Genomic DNA, 22,749 nt, shown 5'->3' with positions numbered 1-22,749 from the left:
GGAACATTCCTTTTTCATCACATCGTTGCCTGCGTTGGGTGGTCCTACTTCCCAATACCTTGAGGTAACTCCAAATTTTGGAGGACACAGCTAAGGTCATGTTACTCTCACCCTCTCTTGGGTTTCTTGCAGCGCCTCCTAGAAGCGACACTTTGGTGCCTACCTTAGTGAGTTTTGCACACATTGTTCCCTCTGCTTGGAAGCCCCTCCCACTCCTCTTTGCTGTGACAGTTCCTACTCCTCAATTCCTTAAGGAGCTCCTCTCCAGTGAGACAAATCAGAGTAGAGACTTACCGTGGTTCCACGATGACTCACATTTCCCTTTCCGTAACAAGCTCGACATTTGTAATGACTTCTTTGACATTCTTTTTCCGTGTGGATGGTATAAACTCCATGGAAACAGAGCCATTATCTTGCTGCGTTTCTAGTGCCTTGTACACTTGATAATGATGGATGCTTGGAAATACATGCAGGTCAATCAATGAAAGAATAAGTGATCATGTAAGTTATTTATCAGGTTTTAGGAAGTATGAATATTTTCTTTTCTTTTTTTTTTAAGATTTATTTATTCATTTGACAGAGAGAGATCACAACTAGCCAGAGAGGCAGGCAGAGAGAGAGGAGGAAGCAGGCTCCCTGCCGAGCAGAGAGCCCAATGCGGGACTTGATCCCAGGACCCTGAGATCATGACCTGAGCTGAAGGCAGCGGGTCAACCCACTGAGCCACCCAGACGCCCCAGGATGAATATTTTCTTTTGCAATGATTTTTCTGTAATATACATGACTTCCACCTAATGATTTACAGGCTTTTCAATCATTTCTCCAACATATGTGTCTCAAGTACCAACGTGGGATTTTAAAAGCGAGGAGGCCACCTTTCTGCCCTCAAGGCACTTTTTTTTGTGTGTGGTAGTTATGACTTGGCATTTGAAATCAGGATTTTATAGGTGATCTTTATCAAGTTCAGAAAGTTCCTTCTATTAGTAATTTGCAGAGGGTCTGTATGATGGACGGATGTTGAATTTTTGCTAAACACTCTTTCTGCATCAATCCCATAATTTCTCCTCTTCAGTCTCTTGATATGGGTTACACTGATTGGTTTTTTAATATTGAGCCCCATTTGTATTTCCCAAGATAAAACTTTGTCACAATGTATAAATCTTTTCATATATGCTGAATTTTTTGCTAACATTTTGCTAAAGATTTTGGACACCATCTACCAGGAGGTACTGTCAGCTCCCACAGGTTTGAGGGGCTCTGTGCCAGGAGAGGCGTTGGAAGAACAAATGTGTATTTCTTCTTATAAATTACCGTATCACAGTACTCAGAAAGGATATCGGTCTGTTGCTTTATTTTTGTACTCTTTGTTTGATTTTGACATCAGGGTAATACTAGCTTCATGAAATCAACTGGGAAATATTCCTACCTCTTCTGTTTTTGCAAGAGATTATGTAGAATTGGTATTATTTTATAGAAGTCACGAGTAAACCCATCTAGGACTAAAGATTTCTTTTTTATTTTCTTAGGAGTTTTAAATGACAAATTCAGCTTATTTTGTTGTTGTTGTTGTTGTTGTTTGTTTTTGCTTGTTACGTGGCTGTTTAAATTATCTCCTTCATGTTGGGTCAATTATGGCTATTTGTGTTTTTTGAGGAGTCAGTCCATTTCATTGAAGATGTCAAATGTGTGTGTAAAGTTGTTCATAGCATTTCCATACCATCCTTTTGATGTTGGCAGGATCTGTAGGGACTGGTTTCTTTCACTTAGCACAATGTTTTCGAGGTTTATCTATGTTGTAGCATATATCAATAGGTTGCACCATTTTGTGACCAAATAATACTCCATTTTTTGCCGTATTTTGTTTATCCACTCATCAGTTGATGGGCATTTGGGTTGTTTTCACCCTCTGGCTGTTATCAATAATGCTGTTATGACATTTCTGTACAAGTTTTTATGTGGACAGATTTTCATTTCTTTTGTATATATACCTGAGAATGACATTTCTAGCCCCAAGAAGTCTGTGTTTATCTTTCTGAGGCATGACCAGACTGTTTTCCACTGTGGCTGTACAGTTTACATTCCGAGCAGCCGTGTAGGAGGACCCCTATTTTTCCATATCCTCATGAACATTTGTGAGTACCTGCCTTTTTGATGATAGCCGTCCCAGTGGGTGTGAAGACCCGTCAGTTATTGAGAAGAGTTCCCAAGTTGAGATTTTCCTGTTTTTTTTTTTTTAAATATGTGACTGATTTCTAGTTTGACTCCATTGTGATGAGAGAATATATTCTGTAAGATTTCAGTTCTTTTAAGTCTACTGAGGTTTGTTTTTGTGGCTTGGGATATGTTCTATCTTGGTATATGGTCTGTGGATTCTTAAGGGTGGATTCTGCTGTTGCGTTTGGAGTCTTCCATAGGATTGATGGCCTAGTTTTTCTATCAGTTGAGAGTGGGGTATCGAAGTCTTTATAATTGGGTGCTTGTCTCTTTCTTTTGATTCTGTCCCTTTTTGTTTCATGTATTTTGTAGTTCTGTTGTTTGGTACATGTGCATTTAGGCTTGCCATGTCTTGGTGAATTAGCCCTTTCATCATTATGTAATGGCCTGTCCTGTCCTGCTGGTAATTTTCTTTGCACTGAAGTTTATGTTATCGCGTATTAATAGAACTACTCCTACTTTCTTTAGATTAATGTTTATTGATATAACTTTCTCTATTATTTTACTTTCAACCCAGCCTATATCCCTGTATTCAAAGTGAGGTTTTTGTAGGCAGCATACAGTTGGGTGATACTTTTTAATCTATTCTACTAACAGCTGTCTTTAATTGATGTTTTTGGAACATTTACATTTATGTAATTATTGATATGTTTGTTTTAAATCTGTGACTTTATTTTTTGTTCTCTGTTCCTTATTTCTTTGTTTTCTTTTCCTGCCTTCCTGTGGGTTATTTGAACATTTTTTGGAACTCTAGTTTTATTTATCTAGTGTTGTGGGGAGTACCTTTTTGTATAAGCCTCTTTAGTGGTTCCTCTAGGAATTATTTTATATATATATATATATATATGTGTGTGTGTGTGTATGTATATGTATTATCTGTAATATTTTGTGTGTGTATCTATATATATACATATATTTATACATAAAGATATGTATTATAACTAATAGTTTACTGGTATAGTCATTTACCACTTTGAGTGAAGTATAGACCTTACCTCCTGTTACATCTTTTTATTTTTCCTAACTTGTCATAGAGTTGGCTTAAACATTTTCTCTATATACATTGAGAACCACATCAAGTAGTGTTCTAATTTTGGCTTCAGTGGTCAGACTTAATTTAGAAAATTCAAGAGGAGAAGGAAAAATGCATAGAATTTGCTCATATTTTAATTCTTTCTGTTTTTCTTCCTTCCTGATGTTCTGAGATTTCATTGTTTCCTTCTTTGAGAATTTTCTTTAAGCCATTATTTTAGGGCAGGTCTGCTGGCAACAAATTTTCTTAGTGTTTCTCCAGCTGAGAAGGTCTTGATTTTCCCTTTATACCTAAAGGATATTTTCATGGGATATATAATCTGGGTCGTTTGTTTTCTTTCTTTCTTTCTTTCTTTCTTTTTTTTTTTTCCCCCTGCACATGAATAATGTTGTGTTATTTCCTTATAGTCTCCATGGTTTCTGACAAGAAATCTGATGTTCTATTTTCCCTCCTGTAGAGAAGGTGTCCTTTCTCTTGGCTATTATCAGGACTTGTCCCTTTCCTTTCCTTCCCTTTCCTTTCTTTCTTGCTTTTCTTTCTTTTTTTTTTTTTTTTGTATGTTTAGAAGTTTGACTGTGGGGTGTCTTGCTATAGGTTTCTTTGGTTTAATCATATTTGGGCTTATTTACCTTCTTGATTCTATAGGTTTGTGTCCTTACTCTGTTTTCTCCCTGTTGTTCAGAATGAGTAATTTCTATCTTTCTGTCTTAAGGTTGACTAATTCCTTCCTGTTCACTATATTCTGCTATTGAGCCTACACAATTCAATTTTTTACTTCAATCATTGTATTTTTCAGTTCTAAAATTTCCATAAGGTTCTTCTTTATATCTTCTATTTCTTTGCTCAGATCTCCTATTTTTTTCATATGTTTCAAGTGTGTTTGTAATTGTTCATGAAACATTTTTATCATGGCAGTATTCAAAATTTTTTTGCTAGATAAATCTAACATCTCAGTCATCATGATAGTGGTATCTATTAATTTTCTTTCTTTCTTTTTTTTTTTTCATTCAGTTTGACATCTTCTTGATTCCAGGTACAATAAGTGATTTTTTTTACTAAAATATGAATATTTGGAGTATTAGTTATCAGATTCTGGATATTATTTATGCCTTCTGTTTTAGATGACTTCTTATGACAGTAAGTGGGAGAGGGAGGTGCCATATTATTGCCAGTTAGGGGTGGATTTTCAGGTTCCTCACTTTGCTTGATTGACTACCTGAGGGGGTTGCTCTTCATTACCATATGGGGGATGGCAATTCTGTATTCTTACTAGTTCTCTCCTGGTACCTATTTGGCTGAGAGTGGTTAGGAGTACCTCCTTGCTCTTCTTCTGGTGGCCACCACCGACACTCTAGTGGAGTGGTGGCTTCATATCTGATGGGTAGAAGAGCAAGTCCTGACTCCACTAGGCCTCCTTTGACCAACCTCGGTGAAGAGGATGTGAGATGCCTTGTTATGGCAGGCTGTGGAAGTCCAGATTCTCCACATAGTCTTACTGGCATCATGGAAGAGAGTTACCACTCAATTGTGAAGAAAGTCCTACCTCCGTGCTTTTTTCTTAAAGCACCCCAATAGAGGGGTTAGGGTTTTCTTATAGTCTAGTAAACATAGAATCTAGATTCCCCACTCGGATTTTGCTAAGACTGAGACCACGGTTTCTTCTTTGGTGTCTGGCAGGAGTAGAGCAGCTATTACCTAAAAGTTTCTATGCTGATTCTTTCCTGGTCCAGTGTAGAGATGGAGGAGGCTTTTGTTGGGACTTTTGTTGTCTGTCATCATTAGCATCTCCAGCCTGATGGCTTCTTCAAGTCTGAGATATGAGAGGGAACAAGAAAACCCAAGAAACTCAAAACTGTGTTGTTTTTCAGATCTCAAGGTCCCTAGCTGGTTTTCCTTCTTCTGGCTACTTTCAGAACCTTCCTATGCTTGTTTGTATATAATTTCTAGATATTGTAGGTTTTTTTTTTTTTTCCTTAGTGGAAGGGTTAGAGGAAAATGCATATTCCATCTTTCCAGAAGCAGAAGTTGGTTCTTTTTTTCACTCTTCATTTTCTTACCCACCCCCCCCCCCAAATCTTTAAAAGGTACCTAATTCGGGCATCCCTAAGTTCTGTCTTAATATTCTCCACTTTTGGGTCACTGTTTGGAATATGTCAACTCCTTTGCAAGAGAGATGATTGTAGCAAAAGATCTCCTGGTGTGTTTTATAGATTCTTCTTTCTTTTCTCTAGTGCTACACTCTTTGACCTACATGTATTTTCCAAAACTTCTGGATTTGTCTTTAATTTGTCTGTCTCACTGAGAGCAAAACATTGGTGAAAAGCAATCAGTGTTTTTCTCTCTGCACTTATAGAACAAGTTTGGCCATGAGCTGTGTGGGTTTTCCACACCAAGCAATTCTCTAGTTTTCTGAGGACACCAACTAGGTGTGCTATAATTCAATTCCATTCTGACATTATCTACCTGGGGTTAGTGTTAGAGCCTATTAAGGAAAGGCTCAGTCTCCTAAGACTGTTCCCATTACAGATGCCAATTATAAGTCCCTGTACTTCTTATTGACCGGCTATAAATTGAGGTTCCCGTGATGCCTTCCTTGGGTTCAGTCATTTGCTAGAACAGCTTACAGAACTTAGGGGAACAGTTGTGCTTCCTGAGGTATTACATGAGAAAGGGTATGATTAAGAATGCAGATGAATAGCCAGGCAAAGAGATATAAAGCAAGATCTGGAAGGGTCTCCGGAGCAGGAAATTTTGTCCCTGTGAGGTTGCATTTTATCACCCTCCCACCAGGTAGATTTGTTCATCAGCCCTTAACCTCTCTGAGCACCACAGTTGAGGGATTTCCATGGCGCCTTTATCACATGGGCACGATCAGTTATTAACTCGCCAGCTCCTTTCCCCTCCCCAGAGGATAAGGCAATGAAGCTGAAAGTTACAAGCTTCTCCTCATGGCTTGGTCTTCCGGGTGACCAGTCCTCATCCTGTGGCTATCCAGAGGCTCACTATGAGTTACCTCATTAGAACCAAAGTCACTTCTGTCACCCAGGAAATTCCAAGGAACTTAAGAGCTCTGTGTCAAGAACTGGGGTCAAAGGCCAAATATAAAAAAGATGCTCCTAGCACTTCTATCGCTTAGGAAATCACAAAGGTTTTAGGAGCTTGGGATGAGGACCAGGAAATTGAGGATGAAGACCAATAATGTAAATATTTTTCTTGTATCAGAGAATCACACTCTTTTCCCTCATCCAGACCAGCAACATGTTCTGTTGGGACAAGTGTCAAAATGTATTTCGCATGTCACCTCCTTTCTTACATACCACCACTTCAGTGAAAACCATCATCTCCTTCCTGGATTATTGACAGACTGGTGTTCCTGCCTCCGTTCTTCCATGGCAGCTAGAATGACCCTATAAAATGGTGAATCTGATTATGACGTTCCTCTCATCAAAAGCTTCCAGTGGGTCCCCTTGCACTCAAAAAAATATCTAAAGTCTTTCTTATGACCACATGTGCTGTGTGCTCTACTAGTTTGCTGCCTTTCCATTTCATTTCCTACCATGTTCTCTTTACTCTCTGTGCTCCAGTCATGGTGGCTTCCTGGGTCAGGGTGCTCCCAACTCAGGACCCTTGTTCTTCCACATGTTTCTCCTACGCTGTCCATACAGGGTTTTGTGCAGACATCACCCATCATAGAGGCTTTCTTTGACCAGACTGGTATCCACTATCATCTCATCCTGTCACTTTGCATGCCCTCACACTTCTCTGTCTGCCTTTGTAGGGCTCAGCACTATTTGCCGCTATGAATTTACTGGTTGATGTCTTCATTTCCTGTTCCCCTCCATTAAACTGCAGCCTTCTGGTGCAGTGGCTTTCTCTCATTCATTGCTTGCATTCCTAGTGCCTGATATGGTACCCGGCACCTGGTAGAGTCCCTATAAACGTATATTGAATGAGAAATACGATTAGATGACATTGATTATTTGTACTGCTTCTGAATTTTTCATGTCATATACAGTGTTGCAACATAGCATTTTCCTGTTGTATATACATGTTCTTTTGCATTACTATGTAAGTGTGTGGAATGGCTCTCCTCTTGGACTTTCTAAGATTATGCTTAGATCCCTTTGGAGTTTGGGCTCCTCTTAAACTTTTTAGTTGCATGTTTGCATCAATATCTTCTTTCTTTTCAGTGGTGGTTAATCATGTCCATCTGGTGTAAAACCTAATTGGGCAGTTCTCCTCCCTTCATTTCCAAATTCCAGTCTTAGTCTCTTGGGTAGGGCTTGTCTCCATTCACTCCATGTGTGGAAGACATGGAGGGTTCTGAGATACACTCATTGGCTCCCGCTTGCCCACACAACAGAGGCAGGTCTTCAAAGATTGGTTTGCCAAGCCTCCTACAGTGGGCTCACTCCCTATTTGATTGGCTCATCTCTTCCTTGCTGTATACACTTGGTAGCCAGATTGGTTGTGCTGTCCCACTGTCATGGCGCCTAGCCATGTGCCTTCCTTGTGCCTCATCCTCCTGAAACTGAAATATGCACAGCCAGTTATCTTAATGCCACCTCCTCCAGTTCCTTCCTGAACCTCCTCATCTGTAATTTCCTTCCCTTCCCTGCCCCTCCAGTACTTGCTACATCTCTTCTTTCCTGTCTTGTGTGATAATGATTTGTGTTCATGTCTGATCTTCTGTACCAAATAGAAGCTCACTGAAGATACGGCCCATTTAAGATCCAATACAAGGTGCCTCAGAGCCTTGTGCAGGGAAGGGACTCAGTAGTTTGGTGAACAAAGGTTTAACTCTTTGCTCCTTTTCAGAATTCTTCGTGGACAGACTGTACTCACTGTGTTTCTCTTCTTTGCAAGCAGTCATGTCACTTGGAAAAATCAAATACCACCTAAGTCCTGCTTTGGAATGATTCCCACAGATTTTTAATGTTTCATTTATATTTTTTTCCAATTATTTTATTATTATAAGTCCTTTGCAACCTCATAAGGGGAGCATTTTTTAAAAAAATCTCTACAGAAGGATTACAGATTCAGTTCCAAGACCACTGCAATAAAGCGCACATGCAATAGAACAGGTCAAATGAATTCTTTGGTTTCCCAGTGCATGTAAAAGCTATATTCATACCACACTGTAGTTTACTACCAAGTGTTTGATAGCATTATATGTAAGATAATACTATGTATACCTTAATTAAAAAATACTTGACTGCTAAAAAGAAAGGCTAACCATCATCTGAACTTTGAACAAGTTAAAATCACTGATCACAGATCACCATTTAATATAATAATAATATAGAAGTTTGAAATATTGGAAGAATTACCAAAATGTGATATAGAGACACAAAGTGAGCACACGGTCTTGGAAGAATGGTGCCAATTGATTTGCTTAAGGACACAGAGTGCCACAAACCTTCAATTTATAAAAAATGCAGTAAAACGAATTGCAGTAAGACAAGGTTTGGCTCCATATTCATAGTTGCACTGTTTTTGAGTGGGAGAAATTAAATGTATCTTCCAGCCCCAGCACGTGACTAAATGTTGTAAGAATGTGTTACTGACAGAAATCAGTTAATTCTGTTTTGTTTACTGAATTCCATTCTGTTTATGTATTTATCTCTTTCCATATTTTTATTGTTGTTTTTACTTATTTACTCAATTTGATTCTATTTTTTTTAAAAGATTTTATTTATTTATATATCTATTTATTTGAGAAAGAGAGAGATCAGGGAGAGTGGTAGAGGCAGAGGGAGAGGCATACTCCCAGGTGAGCAGGGAGCCCCCATGGGGGGCTCAATCCCAGGACCTGAGCTGGAGGCAGATGTTTAACTAGCTGAGCCACTCAGGTGCCCCTCTATTTATTTTTAGGATTGAATTCTTTCACTCAGTCTTTGTCCACTTAGCATTATCATGCAATGCTAACAGCTTGTTGCTATTTCAGATCAAAATGATGTTTCTCACTACTTCCTGTTTCTCATTACCTATTGCTTCCTATAATTCTGTTTTTAAAAAGTGTGTATTTGGTTGCTCTGTGAATTGGGATACATGAATCCAGCATTTTTACCGTTGAATGAACTTGCTTATTTCTCTTAATACTGAAAAACAAATTTAATGTACTCTGTAATTATTTACCTGTAATTATTTCCCCCCAGCCAAATAGGCCTGGCTCATTTTAGACTATTCTTCACGTTAAATCCGGTATTTTCCAGAGTTGCTTCAAGGAGGAGCAGCCTGGGAAGCTAGTTCTGAGTCAGGCGGCCTTTGCTGCCTTTGTTTCCCAGGGTACTCAACACAAGCCTGGAAAATATTGGTGGATCTAATAAACGTCATTATTTTTTCTTTAAGCTCTCATAAAATACGGAACATTAATTGGATGGTTTGTGTTTGTCTGCACCTGGAGGCTGCGCTGTCTCTCCAGAGGGCTTTCTTTGTGCCTTGCCTATTCCCCCCCCCCCCCCCCCCCCCCCCCCCCGGTGGTGTCACTTGTTCATTAGAACTGTATATAATTTTTGAAACTTTGTATGGTTTCTTGTTATCATTGATGGTGGTCGTGGTTCTCTGTGATTCGGATTCTTACATTGTTGCCCTTTTGTGGATCCTGCTATCTGGAAGCTTCCTGTCTTCTCTTCCCAGCATTTGACAAATAGATTATTTTAAGTGTAATGAAGAATTAGAGTGAATCAATTGCTCTGTACTCAGCTACACAGAGATCTTGAGCTTTTCAGCTGTTTGTTTCAACACTTGTATGCAAAGAGAAACTAAAATAGATTCAGTCTAAGAGGTTTGTCTTAATGGTATATTTTGTACAGAACCCTAATCCTGTGCCACTTCTCACTGAGTGAATTTCTACAACAATTTAAATAAAATAAACTTTTTTAGAAAAAAGATTTCTTTATTTATTCAACAGAGAGAGACAGCAAGAGAGGGAACACAAGCAGGGGGAGTGGCAGAGGGAGAAGCAGGCTCCCAGCTGAGCAGGGAGTCCAATGCAGGCCTTGATCCCAGGACCCCGGATTGCTTAACGACTGAGTCACCCATGCACCCCTAAAATAAAACAAACTTAAAAGTACCCATCCTCGCAGACTTTTATGTGCTAGTAATAAAAAGTGAATGACACAAGTACAATGCCCCAAATACTACTAAGTAGAACTTAGCAGGAAATACAAAGAAGAGACTATAACAGGGGGAGGTAACCCACAGCCTAGGGGCCAAAGATGCCCCCCATCCCCCGTTTGGTATGGTTTGGGGGTAAAAAATGGCTGTTATAATTTTAAGCTGTTAAACTCAAAAGAAGAATGATATTTTGTGACACATAAACTAGTAGGAAATTCTCATTTCCATGTCCACACATAAAGTTTTATTAGGACATAGCCGCTCGTACACTTGGGTATTGTCTCTGGCTCCTTTTGTACTATGACGGCACAGTAAAATCTGGCCTATGAACTGGAAATATTTACTATGGGGCTTTTGATAGAAAATAGCTAACCCCCGGACTAAGCAGTAGATTGTACTTGTGGTGGCTCATGTTCCGCCTTGTAAAAACTGTGAGAAAGTTCACTTTGTTTTTCCTGATACCCGATCTACTTCTCCGTAACATTTGACGAGATAATGACCCTGGAGAGTAAAGTCTGTCCATTCAAGTTCATTTACCCGAGGAAGAGTCGGGGTTGGGGAGAGCCGTAAGTGAATGCACATTTGCAAATGTTGATTCCTTTGTGTTATTCTGGAAACGAAGAAATTTAAGAAGACTTTTGTTTTGTTTTCCTGCTATGTTTGACTCTCATCATCCATACATCCTACACGCTTACCCACCAAACCTTCCAGCCCGCCGAGAGCATGTTGTAAGATTTGATGTCTCCGCTTTATGTTCACCAGAAATCACAGAACTAAGATCTTAGTTGATCACCTGTCCTTTAATCCCTCCTTATCCCTGGAATAACTGGGCAGATCCAGTAACTACCTTCCAGTTTCCAGCAAAAGGTCACTCGGGCCAATTTGGGGGGACCTGAGCTTTCATAAAAGAAAGGAGAGGAACGTTTTCAAAATGTAAACACAGGATCTTGTTAAACAGCAACTGCTGGTTTGTTGCTGTTCTTTTCTGGTATCTGCTGCTAATTTATATGTTACTGTTCCGACTAGTGTTTATGTTACAAAGTATCCCTTCAGGGGCCAGAGGTCCCCTTCCTTGTCCCCCAGCACCTGTCCCAGTGGCCCTTTTGTCTCAGGCCATCCTGCATGTCTGTTTCTGCCTTTCTCCCATTGAGCATGTTCCCAACCCTCCGTCCTTAGGATAAGAACCTCCTTGAAGCCCAGTGACAGACCATATCCCACATGAGAGCCCTGGGTACCTGGGTCTGTGTGGAAGTAAAGGAAAGCGAGAAGCCATGCGGAGAAGTGGGAGCCACCAGGGGGAAGTGGGAGCCACCATAGTGGCCTGAGTGACACCAGTGAGCCTTGCTCACTCTCTAGTCTGTCCGCAGAGGAACCTGTTCCTTGCTTCTGTGCATTTCTTTAGAACTCTTTCCACGGGGCACCTGGGTGGCTCAGTTGATTGAGCATCTGCCTTTGACTTGGGTCATGATCCCTGAGTTCTGGGATCGAGCCCCGCATCAGGGATTCCCTGCTCAGTGAGGAGCCTGCTTCCCTCTCCTTCTGGTCCCCCCATTTGTGCTCTCTTGCTTTCTCTGTCAAAAAAGTAAATAAAAGCTTAAAAAAGAACTCTTTCCTCTTGTGTCTTCATGTGGAAGAGGGGGAGGAAACCAAAACGGGGGGACATTCGTGACGTCCCAGGTACAGTGGTGCCTCATTATGGTTACAGTCCTTGACATATGTCCGTGTGTCCCCATTTTGCAAGTGAGCAAACAGGGCCCAGGCCTGGTTGTAACCTCCCCATGGTCACGAGCAGCGTGGCGGGCATTGGGTCTGAAGCTGGGGACAGTCATCATATAGCATCCATCAAGGCCCACGGCACACATGGCGTCATCAGGTTGGGTCTTGTTGCCCTATGCTCCTGAAAGGAACTGATTTCACTTAGACTCAAGGGGGCTATTAGGGGCAGGCCCAGACTTATTACTCAGGGAATGTTGCCCGGAGAAGCAGGACTCAGTGTGAAGAGAAGTTACAAAGATGAGGTTCTCAGGAGATGTCCTTCTTCACCTTTTCTGTTCAGCACAGAGGTCAGCAGGGCAGAGGTCATGGGTGAAGAGTGGCGGAACCGGCTGAATACATTTATTCCCCAACAGTGATTGGAGCCTCCGAGAATACGAATAAAAACTTGATCAGAGTGGGTGGGATGATTTGAATCCCAATATAAAGGTGTTCACATTATTAATTAGAGATTCTCTAAATCTCTTCAAATTAGCATGATCACTTTTTTTGTTGTTTTTCACAAGCCGTGCCATGCCATGTCTTTACTATGGTGTGTAGAGTTTTAAGGGTTGGTTTATTAAACTTGCTGTGAGGCTAAGCTTCTAAGACTCATTCTGTCATTGTAGTATCTTGTTCCTATAGTTCAGATAACTTCCGTTTGTTGCTTTAATTCTGAACTGTGTGAGGTGCCTTCAGGATGGCTGGCTGTTGTCTTGTAAATAAGGGCTGTCCTCATGTAAGCCCTGTCACGTGACCTTCTTGTGTGACGTTGCTCCTTAGGTTACCACACCTGATGGTACAACCCACATTCTGCTCCTCTCCCCCTGCTTCCAGCCCCACCCCCCCCAAACATGGTCATTGTAATAAAACCACACCGGGCTCCACCATGAATTAGGAGATGGGTGTTTTCCTCCATTTCTTTACTTCCTCGGACGCTCTTCATGCCTTCTCTATGCATTTATTTATTTGTCAGAGAAAGAGAGCATGCACACAAGCAGGCAGAGGCAGAGGGAGAAGCAGGCTCCCTGCCGAGCAAGGAGCCCGATGCAGGACTCGATCCCAGGACCCTGGGATCATGACCTGAGCTGAAGGCAGTGGCTTAACCAACTGAGCCACCCAGGCATCCCCTTCTCTGTGTATTTAATGTCTGTCCTTTCAGGAATCCTTGCCAGATGCTGCTTCCTCCATGATGTCCTTGCCGATTTCCTCCTTCTCTAACCCCTAGAGCTTGTCGGGGACCCATCACACAGTGTCTTATATTAGAGTAGGTCATAAACATCAGTTCCTTCGCCTTGATTAGAAACTCTGAGACCGGAGATCATGGTGGTTTACATCTCTTAAGTAGTAATTACCAGAAGTGCCTTTGAAGGATTGAGTTGGTTGTTTCTGAAGGAGTGGACCTCTGAAAATGAGACATACTTAGCATTCCAAGTGCACTAGCCTGAAATTGAAAAAAGACTTATTTATTTGAGAGAGAGAGAGCAGGCACATGCATTGAGTGGGGGGGGGGAGCAAAAAGAGGGGGAGAGAGAGAATCTCAAGCAGACTCCTCGCTGAGCACTGAGCCTGACGTGGGGCTCAGTCTCATGATCCTGAGATCATGACCTGAGCCAAGATCAAGAGTTGGAAGCTTAACCCACCGAGCCAGCCAGGCCGCCCCTGAAAATAAAAATATTAAATAAGTTGCAAACTCTGCTCAGTCCCAGAGGAGACAGTGGTAACCCGAAAGCTGGGGTGTGATCCCGCGACCGTGGCAAGACCCTGTATCTCCTTGAGTCTCAGTTTCCACTTAGATCAATACATTTAAAAAGGTGAAAACAATGTCCCTGCCTTCCTTAAAGTTTTTATGAGGGTGAAATGAGACATCACCTTTGAAAACGTGTTGGAGATCACAAAACTGCCTCAAATATAAAATCGTGTGGTCTTATATAAGGAAACGTCATCAGCGGTAGACAACAGCTGTGCCGTGTAAGTAGGCGTACCCGCATCATTGAGCTCCCGACGCAAAGTTGCACTCGTGCCTGCCCATGCTTCCTGAATACTTTTAAGATCATCTGACTTTTACACCATAGTCTGTAGCCAGTTATGCTGACCTGGGAGGTTTTGGAATAGAATCTATTGGTTCTGGCAAAGAGAACCAGTTTATCTTTGCCCTAGTTCTTGCACACCCCCAATGCTTTGTCTTTATTTTTTCCTTCACAGGTTTCCATCTGTATCACAAGTTGCCCACGATAGTGCCTGAGAGCTGCCTCCTTATAATGGTTGGCCTGCTGCTAGGAGGGATTATTTTTGGGGTTGATGAAAAGTCCCCCCCGGCAATGAAGACTGATGTGTTTTTCTTGTATCTGCTCCCCCCCATCGTGCTCGACGCGGGCTATTTCATGCCCACTCGCCCCTTCTTTGAGAACATTGGCACCATTTTCTGGTATGCTGTGGTAGGGACCCTCTGGAATTCCATTGGCATCGGGGTATCTTTGTATGGTATCTGCCAAATTGAAGCCTTTGGCCTGAGTGACATCACTCTGCTCCAGAATCTACTTTTTGGCAGCTTGATCTCAGCCGTGGACCCAGTGGCTGTGCTCGCCGTCTTCGAGAACATTCACGTCAATGAGCAGCTCTACATCCTGGTCTTTGGAGAGTCCCTGCTGAATGATGCAGTGACAGTGGTGAGTAACAGGTTCATGCTGTGTCCCCCCAACACCACCAGCCACCCCAGGTCTGCATCAGCTTTCTGAGAGCGACAGCAGAGGGTAGAACCACAGGCACCAACCACGCTTGCACAGTCACGCAGCCCTGCACTTAGATGGGCCCCTCTCTTGGTTTAAGGCTCTGTCACTGCTGTCTTGAAGTGCGTTGTAAAATGTTTTTTATTGATTATTTTTGATTGATTATTATACAGTGGGCCCCTCGCTTCCGTGTTGCACGGGGTTGCACAGACTGCGTAGCTGGTCCCTGTTTGCAAGGTCCTGCTGGTGTCAGAGGACCATGAAAGTGAGGGTGACCTTTCCTATCTGAGGATTTCTCAGTCGGCATTTTGAAAATGATGGTCTTTGATCAGAATTCAAGGACTTCGGGTCCTTCAGAGTTCTTGGTGAGATGTGATGCTGTCGAGAGTGAACATGCAGAACGGAAGCGAAATGACGATGCCTGCCACGTGCCATTCTGGGTCCGGGGATGGTTTTTTAATTCCTTTATGATTTCAGGACAGTTTTTCATTACACTCTCACTTTCTGTCACTGCTCAGCCAGCTAATTTCTGATCCCCACCGCTTTCCCGTGAGTGGATATTTATTCAGAAAATGCTAATTTATTTTTAATTCTCACTAATTAACACATAATTAGAGTCAGAGGCTGTTGTGATCTTCATGTGAGCAGAATTTACCTCCAGCCCACTTTCTGAGCTCAGGCAAAGTGTAGGGAAGTGGTGAGGAAGGCTCCCCACCCCCACACAAGCCTACAAAATGGTCCTCTCCCAGTGAAAGACACTCCGGTGACCCCGTATAGCTAAACCCATGAGGGGGTTCCAGTGATGCTGTTTTATTGTGTTAGCTGCCATTAACCTCTTGTGAGGGCCTCCTGTGTGCTTGGGTCTTTGTGACCACCTACGTGGTCGTTATTTTTCCCATTTGGTAGGTAAGAAAGTTGAGGCAGAGAAAAATTAAGTAACTGAACTAATTTATATTAACCCCTTCGTTTGTTCCTCCCATTAAAATATGATTCCTGATTCATTTAAACGTCAGCATAGAAACCAACATCACTCCCTGTTCGCTTATAAACAAAATAAAATATCATTTTGAAGGATGTCTCTTAGCTCCATGTGGCATTATTATGTAGAAAGTAATTTATTGATAAGGAAATCCCATTTTTTAGAATAGCTGCTAAGATAGCTGTTTTGAGGCAGCTAAGGTCCCTCACTCAAGTAATAAAATACACTTCATTTATTCCATTATTCACTAACAGTGATTAGTCATTAACTTACCAATATTAAATTTTAACTGGGAAAATACCATAGCAATGAAGACATTTTATAATTTATCCTAATTTCCAGAGGCTTCAACATTTTATTGTGACTTATGTTTGCTATATACATGATACCCTTGTTGAGGTAGATCGAGGACATTTTCATGAGGTTTTCTTGGATTTCCCTCATGAAAATTATATTATAATTATAATTATAAAGAAATAATAACATCCTGGCACACTTCTTCTAGGGCCGTCCAGCCAAGCCAGCTCAGTTTTAGAGTGACATTCCCTGCCTTTATACTGCTTTCTCTTCTCTTAAAGAATTTCGTATTCAGACACCTTGGTGTCCATTCTTTGAGTTCGTCAAGACTCAGATCTGAGCCAACAATCTGGCTAGATCCCTGTTCAAACTGCGTGAAGGCCCCAGGCTTTCCAGGGTCACATCCGGTGCTTCCTGTCAAGAGGCCCCAAGCCGTCAAGTGTGATTTTATGGACAGAGAGGGAGGCCTGACCCAGAGAAGGCAGTGGGCCAGATTGAGGGCGCCATTCCAATGCAGGAAGGAAGACAAGGACAGAGAAAGGGCATGGCTGCTCTTTAGATGTGGAATCCCTTGTTACAAGGCCAAAGCCTATAAGTCAATGACTAACGGTTTCCGTGAATGAGCATTCCTCTAGTTAGATACCCTGGGCTCAGAGCCTGTGGACCCTTAAAGCCACACCCATAAGATAGCAGGGCAAGCCCAGGGGTTTTGCCTTCCTAACACTGAAAAATAAGCCACCAGGTATGGTATTGCTTGAATTGGCTGAATAGTGGGCTGAATGGATCAGGTGTTAAGAATAATTAGAATGACATTGTAAAAACTGATCATTTTGCCTCCCTTGTCAGGTACCCTCAGAGTACAGATGTGGAGATGCTTTATGGATGATTCTTTGATGTCTAGTCTTATCTGTAGGAGAGATTTAAGGGACTCATGGATTAAGGAACTCATCATGAAAAGAATGGACCCTGCTGCTCATAGTGAAAATGATGAGTTACTAGGAGTCACAGCTAGAAGGGTGAAGATTAAACAGAAAAGATTCGTGTTAAAAAACATAGTCTGGAGGATGAGTAAAATTACAGGTCTGTGCAATGAATTCTGTCCCCAGATCATGGTAGATTCAATATGCAGCTAGCAGAATTAAGGGGAGAAAACCTACCGTGAAAATGTCTCCATGCAAAGAGAAATTGACATTGTATAAATGATGGTCCAACAGTGGCATTGTCCAAGGTTACGGTAGATTGGAATCGATTGGAGAAATGACAGCTGAAGGAAAAAAGGTCTTATTTTTAAATGGGATTTTTGTGCTTTCCCTTAGCTTAAATATTAGGCAAAGATCGCTCAGGTTCTCACTTATAAGATCAGTCCTGCCCCTCTGCAGTAGTCCAGAATCAAATGACTTAGGTTCATATGGTAATTTCCAATATCATTTCTAGAACACGTTAATAATGCAAACATTGAATAATCGAATGCATTTTTCAAGAACACTTAAAGAATTTCCTCAGTAGGCTTGGTTACGGAGAGCTGGTTCTTGGAACAGGCTAGGAGTGGGGTTTATGGCCCAGGCATTATGTGCTATGCACTGGAATTTAACTTCAGGAAGCTGGAAGGTAAACAGTAACCACTTGGTACTCATCTTTGCTCTTGCAAATTGCAGAATATATTTTAAATTCCTTAGGCAAAAATGTTTCTTGTATTTCATATTTTTTAAAAAGGGTGACCTGAAAACTATTTTTTTTCTGCAACAGAGCTTTTCTGATAAAGAACCAGTGTTCTTTGCATCATTGTATTACATGATTTCACTGAGTTCTTGCACCTTTTAAATCAAAGGTCCAGATAGAGAATTTCTAATTCTTATAATACTCTAGTATTTTAGGATCTCATACTCTACCACCTGAGCTAGCTGAGTGGTTAATATAAGTATTTTAAAAATCACAATAATGAGTAGAATAACCTGAAAGTGCTTTCCCTTTCCCCTTCCCTCAGCTGTCACATTAGCCCACCACAAAACACGGGCAGTGCTGGTATTTCAGTCTTCAAAAAAAAGTAGTTGTCAAGTTGAGGAAAACTTTGCACAGACCAACTAGAGACATAATTGTAGCCAACATGCCTAGTACACGTGCATATGCGTATACATATATAAATTCTAACTCCAGAAGCACTTTCCTATGTAGATTGCCTTGCGATGCAATTAAAGTATTTAAGAGGAATGAGCTAACTATGGGTTATAGCCAGTGGTAACTGAAAGAATTTTATCTTGTGCTGATCACTGGGTATCAGATTCAGTGTAAAGCAGGTGGGAGGGTATGGAAAGCCTTCTGGTTGTCAAGGCAACGTCTCTACCTAAGACATTGCCCTGTAACATTGCCCTGGCTTCCGAGGCAGTAGAATGATTGAACTGGAGCTCCTGCCCTGTGTGCTGAAGGTACAGCGCCTGTGACTCAGCTCTGTTCTGTGCAAAGCCTGAAGAGCTGTTGAAACTGGCATGTCCCTTTGATCAATTTGATGGACTGAGTTGCCAAGATGCCTCTGGAAAAACTAAGACTGCATGTCAGTGGGAACTTAGGGACCCAGGCCTGAGCCATCTTTGGAGTCCTCATAACTGTGCTTGATGGGGTGGAGTGGGCAGGGAGGAGGAGGAGGAGGTCTGGGTCCTGTGGACAAGGATTCTGTAATTTTGCTGGGGTAGATCCCCACGAGGCAGTGCCCACTGTGGAAGGTGGCCTGTCCCCGAAGCCTGGCTGGATTAGATCATCTTTGTTGCAGGAGGGCAGAGGTGAAGTTGATCTGTGGGGGCTGTAGGAGTTCAGGAAGGCTCTTGAGAGGAACGGTGGCTTCAGCTGGGCCCTGGAAGAGGAGTAGAATTTCCCAGGGCATAGGGGCTGGGTTCCTGCCAAGAGAAACCGCAAGAGGGAAAGCAGGGGCGGTGGTGAGTGATGGTATTAGGTTTTGTGGAGCCGCGATGAGACCCTCTCCCAGACTGAAGGGTGTTGGAAAGCAGTAAAAATAAAACAAACAAAACAAAACAAAAAACCCAAACAACAACAACAACAATACCAGGTGTATTAAGCCTTCCCAAAGTCAAGGATTTTAAACTTGAGAGTGACAAATGGAATGGCAGTATTTAAGGGAAGTGAGTCTTGTGTTGGCTGGAGGGGGCAATCGAGCAACGGTGAGCTGAGGTTTGCTGGTGTGGGCGGGAATCAGGGAGGGCAGAAGCCTGGGAGTCCGGGATCAGAACTGCAGTGACCAAGTGGCCTGGGGGGAGAGAGGCTGTCTGTGCAGAGACGGCTAGTGGGGAAGCCTGCCTCTCTCTTCTGGCAGCAGGTGGCCGTCCCTCTTTATCCTTGGCTGTTTGGAGACAAGGGGTATATATAGCCCATCTCTGATCCCATCTCCGGAAATGACCACAGTGTGTTGATGCGGTCGGAATCCCGCTGGCAGCACGCCTCTGGTTGGAAGTGAGAAGTGGCTGCTACTTGAAGTCCCTTTCTTTTCTGGCAAATGATGATCCTCTCAACGTTTTTAAATCTTCAGGGGAAGGAGTTGCTCTTTTTGTTCCTTCTTACTCAAGTCATTTCCTGGTGCTACAATACCAAATGCTTTTGAATGTCATACTGATGGCGATAAGAAAAGAGAAGCTCATTCATTTCTAAGTCCCAATCCACCACTTTCTTCAAAAGCAGCAGATCATCTCCCAGGCGGCATGGAAAAAGCCAGTCATAATAAGGAATGACCCGGGCACCTGGGTGGCTCAGTGGATTAAGCCGCTGCCTTCGGCTCAGGTCATGATCTCAGGGTCCTGGGATCGAGCCCCGCGTCGGGCTCTCTGCTCCGCAGGGAGCCTGCTTCCTCCTCTCTCTCTGCCTGCCTCTCTGCCTACTTGTGATCTCTGTCTGTCAAATAAACAAATAAAATCTTTAAAAAAAAAATAATAAGGAATGACCCTTGACCACGAGGAGTTTATGATTCGGCAGAAAAGAGGGGAAAAATGACATAAAACCTGCCAATGTGGTGGGCTCTGATGGACCTTCAGGGAGGCAAAGAGCAGAACCGACTTTGCCAAATCCCACGCTGGCTAGCAGGCTCAGAACCTGACTCGTTCTCCCATGCATCAACCTTGAAAAATGTACCTGGAACGTCAGGAGACCAGGATTCTCCTATCACATCTGACATTTTGTGCGACCCCGGACAAAGGGGTTCAATTTTAGTTTCTCAGAAACCAAATAAGGGCCTAGCACGGCTGGTACCATCAGAGGCCTTCACCCCAGTGTCCTGACAGCCTGCTTTCCTGGAGAGTCTGACTGTCAGTAACCCAGTGAGAAGAAGCAGGGTGCCCGCTAGAGTCCTGTTTTCCTTGCTGGCTTTGCGAACAATGTCCTGTCTCAGTTGGGTCCTTGGAAACACGTTTGCGAGCAGATTCCCAGTAGACGTGAAGGGCCAAGCATTTTTGAAGCTTACAAATGAAGACTATGTCATGACTGTGTGGCTGTTTCAGAAGCCAAACGGCCATGTGGGCTCATTCCTTCAGAAGAGAGACACAAAATATATGAAAATACAGAACCTATACACACAAACACACACACAGAGCCCAGGTGGCTGCATCTTTGTTTAAGAAAGTTCCTTCGGGTGTCATGTTATAGCGATGTATGTGGGTGGGGTGAGGAGAGAGGACTTCAGCGCCCTGGGCGGAAGAGAGCTTCGGGTGGGCTACCTGCACTCATGGCCACGGGCCTTTCTGTGGCACGATCCCACCAGACGGCCTCGCAAAGTAACTGACTTCACAGCAGCACTGACCGTCTTTCTCTGTGACCTGTTCCTTCCCCAGCATCACTAACACAAGCAGGGCCTGTCGCATGACAACTGAGTCTTTCAAGATTGTCTTTGAGATGGTATCTTAAAAATGATATTTTAGGAGGGAGTGGCGTAATTGTGACGTCTTCTCTCCCTCCCTTTCAGAACTAGCTTTCCAGACAACACACTTATATCTAGCTTTTTGTTCAAAGTTATTCAATATCCTATTAAAACACAAGATGGGGCAATACAGTTTTGCCACTGGCCATCAACTTGGGGGGCACAGAAGAAATGTCCTTTTTAGAAGGATGGGTGGATTTTTCTGTGGCCGCAGTGAAAACGGGGACGTCGGAAGGAGTCTTGATCATGCGTTCTCTTTCTCCCACAGGTCCTGTACAACTTGTTCAAGTCCTTTTGCCAGATGAAAACCATTGAGACCATTGACGTGTTTGCTGGAATTGCAAACTTCTTCGTTGTGGGAATTGGTGGGGTGTTAATTGGCATCTTCCTGGGATTTATAGCGGCGTTTACTACTCGGTTCACGCATAACATCCGAGTGATTGAGCCACTCTTTGTCTTTCTGTACAGTTATTTGTCCTATATAACGGCTGAAATGTTTCACCTCTCAGGTATCATGGCGTAAGTATTCCCCTCTTCATTAAAAGTGCTTAATGTCATTTCATTTCATTTACATATGCTCAGCTAAGATGCTGAGGTCACGTAAGTTTCATGAAAGAGGTTTCCTTAAATCCTCTTCAGAAAAATTAAAAATGGATTTTCCTGACTCTTTGTTTCAAAGAAATGGAGACACCCAGCCAAATTTATACTAAAGTGATCTGGTGCTAGAATGGAAAACTACTTAAGAATTACCTCTGGGGTCTTGTGGGAAATATGATCATAGATGGTTGGGGTTGATTGTCAGGCCCCAAGAATCTTCTGGGTTTGGTGCCCACTCAGGGTAGTCTGTGTAGGCAGCCCTTACCCTTACTCCAGCAAGGTCCTCTCACCTAAACTGCATCCGGGATTCTGGACTTGTTTAGGAGATTCATTAGAATGACCTTGGTGGTAGGGAACCTTCACTCGGTATGCCATATTTGATTTGAAATTAAGTCATTCAAAGCGAAATCCAATGAATAAGGCATGTCATCATGTCATTCTGACTTGGCCTTTCAAATAAAGAGGCGTGATTATAAAGCAAGAAATGTATAAAACAAGAAGCTATACAGTTAGCCGGTCATTCACTAACAAATTCAGGAGGACCTTCTCAAGAAGGGTGGTGGTTGGATCTGATTCTTACCTTCCGAGGGTCACTTTGGAGGAGGTTTCTCGTGGGGTGCAGATGTTTTTGTAACAGAGCTTCCAAAAACAAGTCTATTTTATGATGGCTCCACCCTGTATAGGGTTGGTGAGGAATACTTTAGTAATAGAAAGCCTTTATCAGTTTTCATTTGAACAGATATTTATTTACAGCTTGAAAGGTGCTGGGTTCTATGGAAGGGCCTGTGACATGTTACGTTTTGGTGTGGTCAGCCCAGGTCTGGTTCTTTTTTTTTTTTTTTTAAAGATTTATTTATTTGACAGAGAGAAATCACAAGAGAGGCAGGCAGAGAGAGAGGAAGGGAAGCAGGCTCTCCGCTGAGCAGAGAGCCCGATGTGGGACTCGATCCCAGGACCCCGAGATCATGACCTGAGCTGAAGGCAGCGGCTTAACCCACTGAGCCACCCAGGTGCCCCCCAGGTCTGGTTCTTGAGGTTTTCTCCTGCGGCCTGATTTAGGTGTTGCTTCGATTAAGGACTTTTTGTTTTTCACCTGGTGTCCCCGCTTTTGTATCAG

The 22,749-nt window shown here is 42.6% G+C and overlaps 1 protein-coding gene across 1 annotated transcript in view; it reads left to right on the top strand.

Moving 5' to 3' along the window:
* Window positions 1–22,749, top strand: part of SLC9A2 (solute carrier family 9 member A2) — a 99,037-nt gene that overhangs the window by 22,136 nt on the left and 54,152 nt on the right. Inside the window, exons 2-3 of the mRNA XM_045980395.1 lie at window positions 14,324–14,787; window positions 21,304–21,554. Coding sequence (XP_045836351.1) covers window positions 14,324–14,787; window positions 21,304–21,554 — 715 coding nt within the window. The remainder of the gene's footprint in view (window positions 1–14,323; window positions 14,788–21,303; window positions 21,555–22,749) is intronic.

The sequence above is a fragment of the Meles meles genome, chromosome 16 (assembly GCF_922984935.1).
Source record: "Meles meles chromosome 16, mMelMel3.1 paternal haplotype, whole genome shotgun sequence".
In the NCBI taxonomy this organism is placed as follows: domain Eukaryota; kingdom Metazoa; phylum Chordata; class Mammalia; order Carnivora; family Mustelidae; genus Meles; species Meles meles.
The sequence above is the reverse complement of the archived record's forward strand: the minus strand, read 5'-3'. Positions and strand labels throughout refer to the sequence as shown.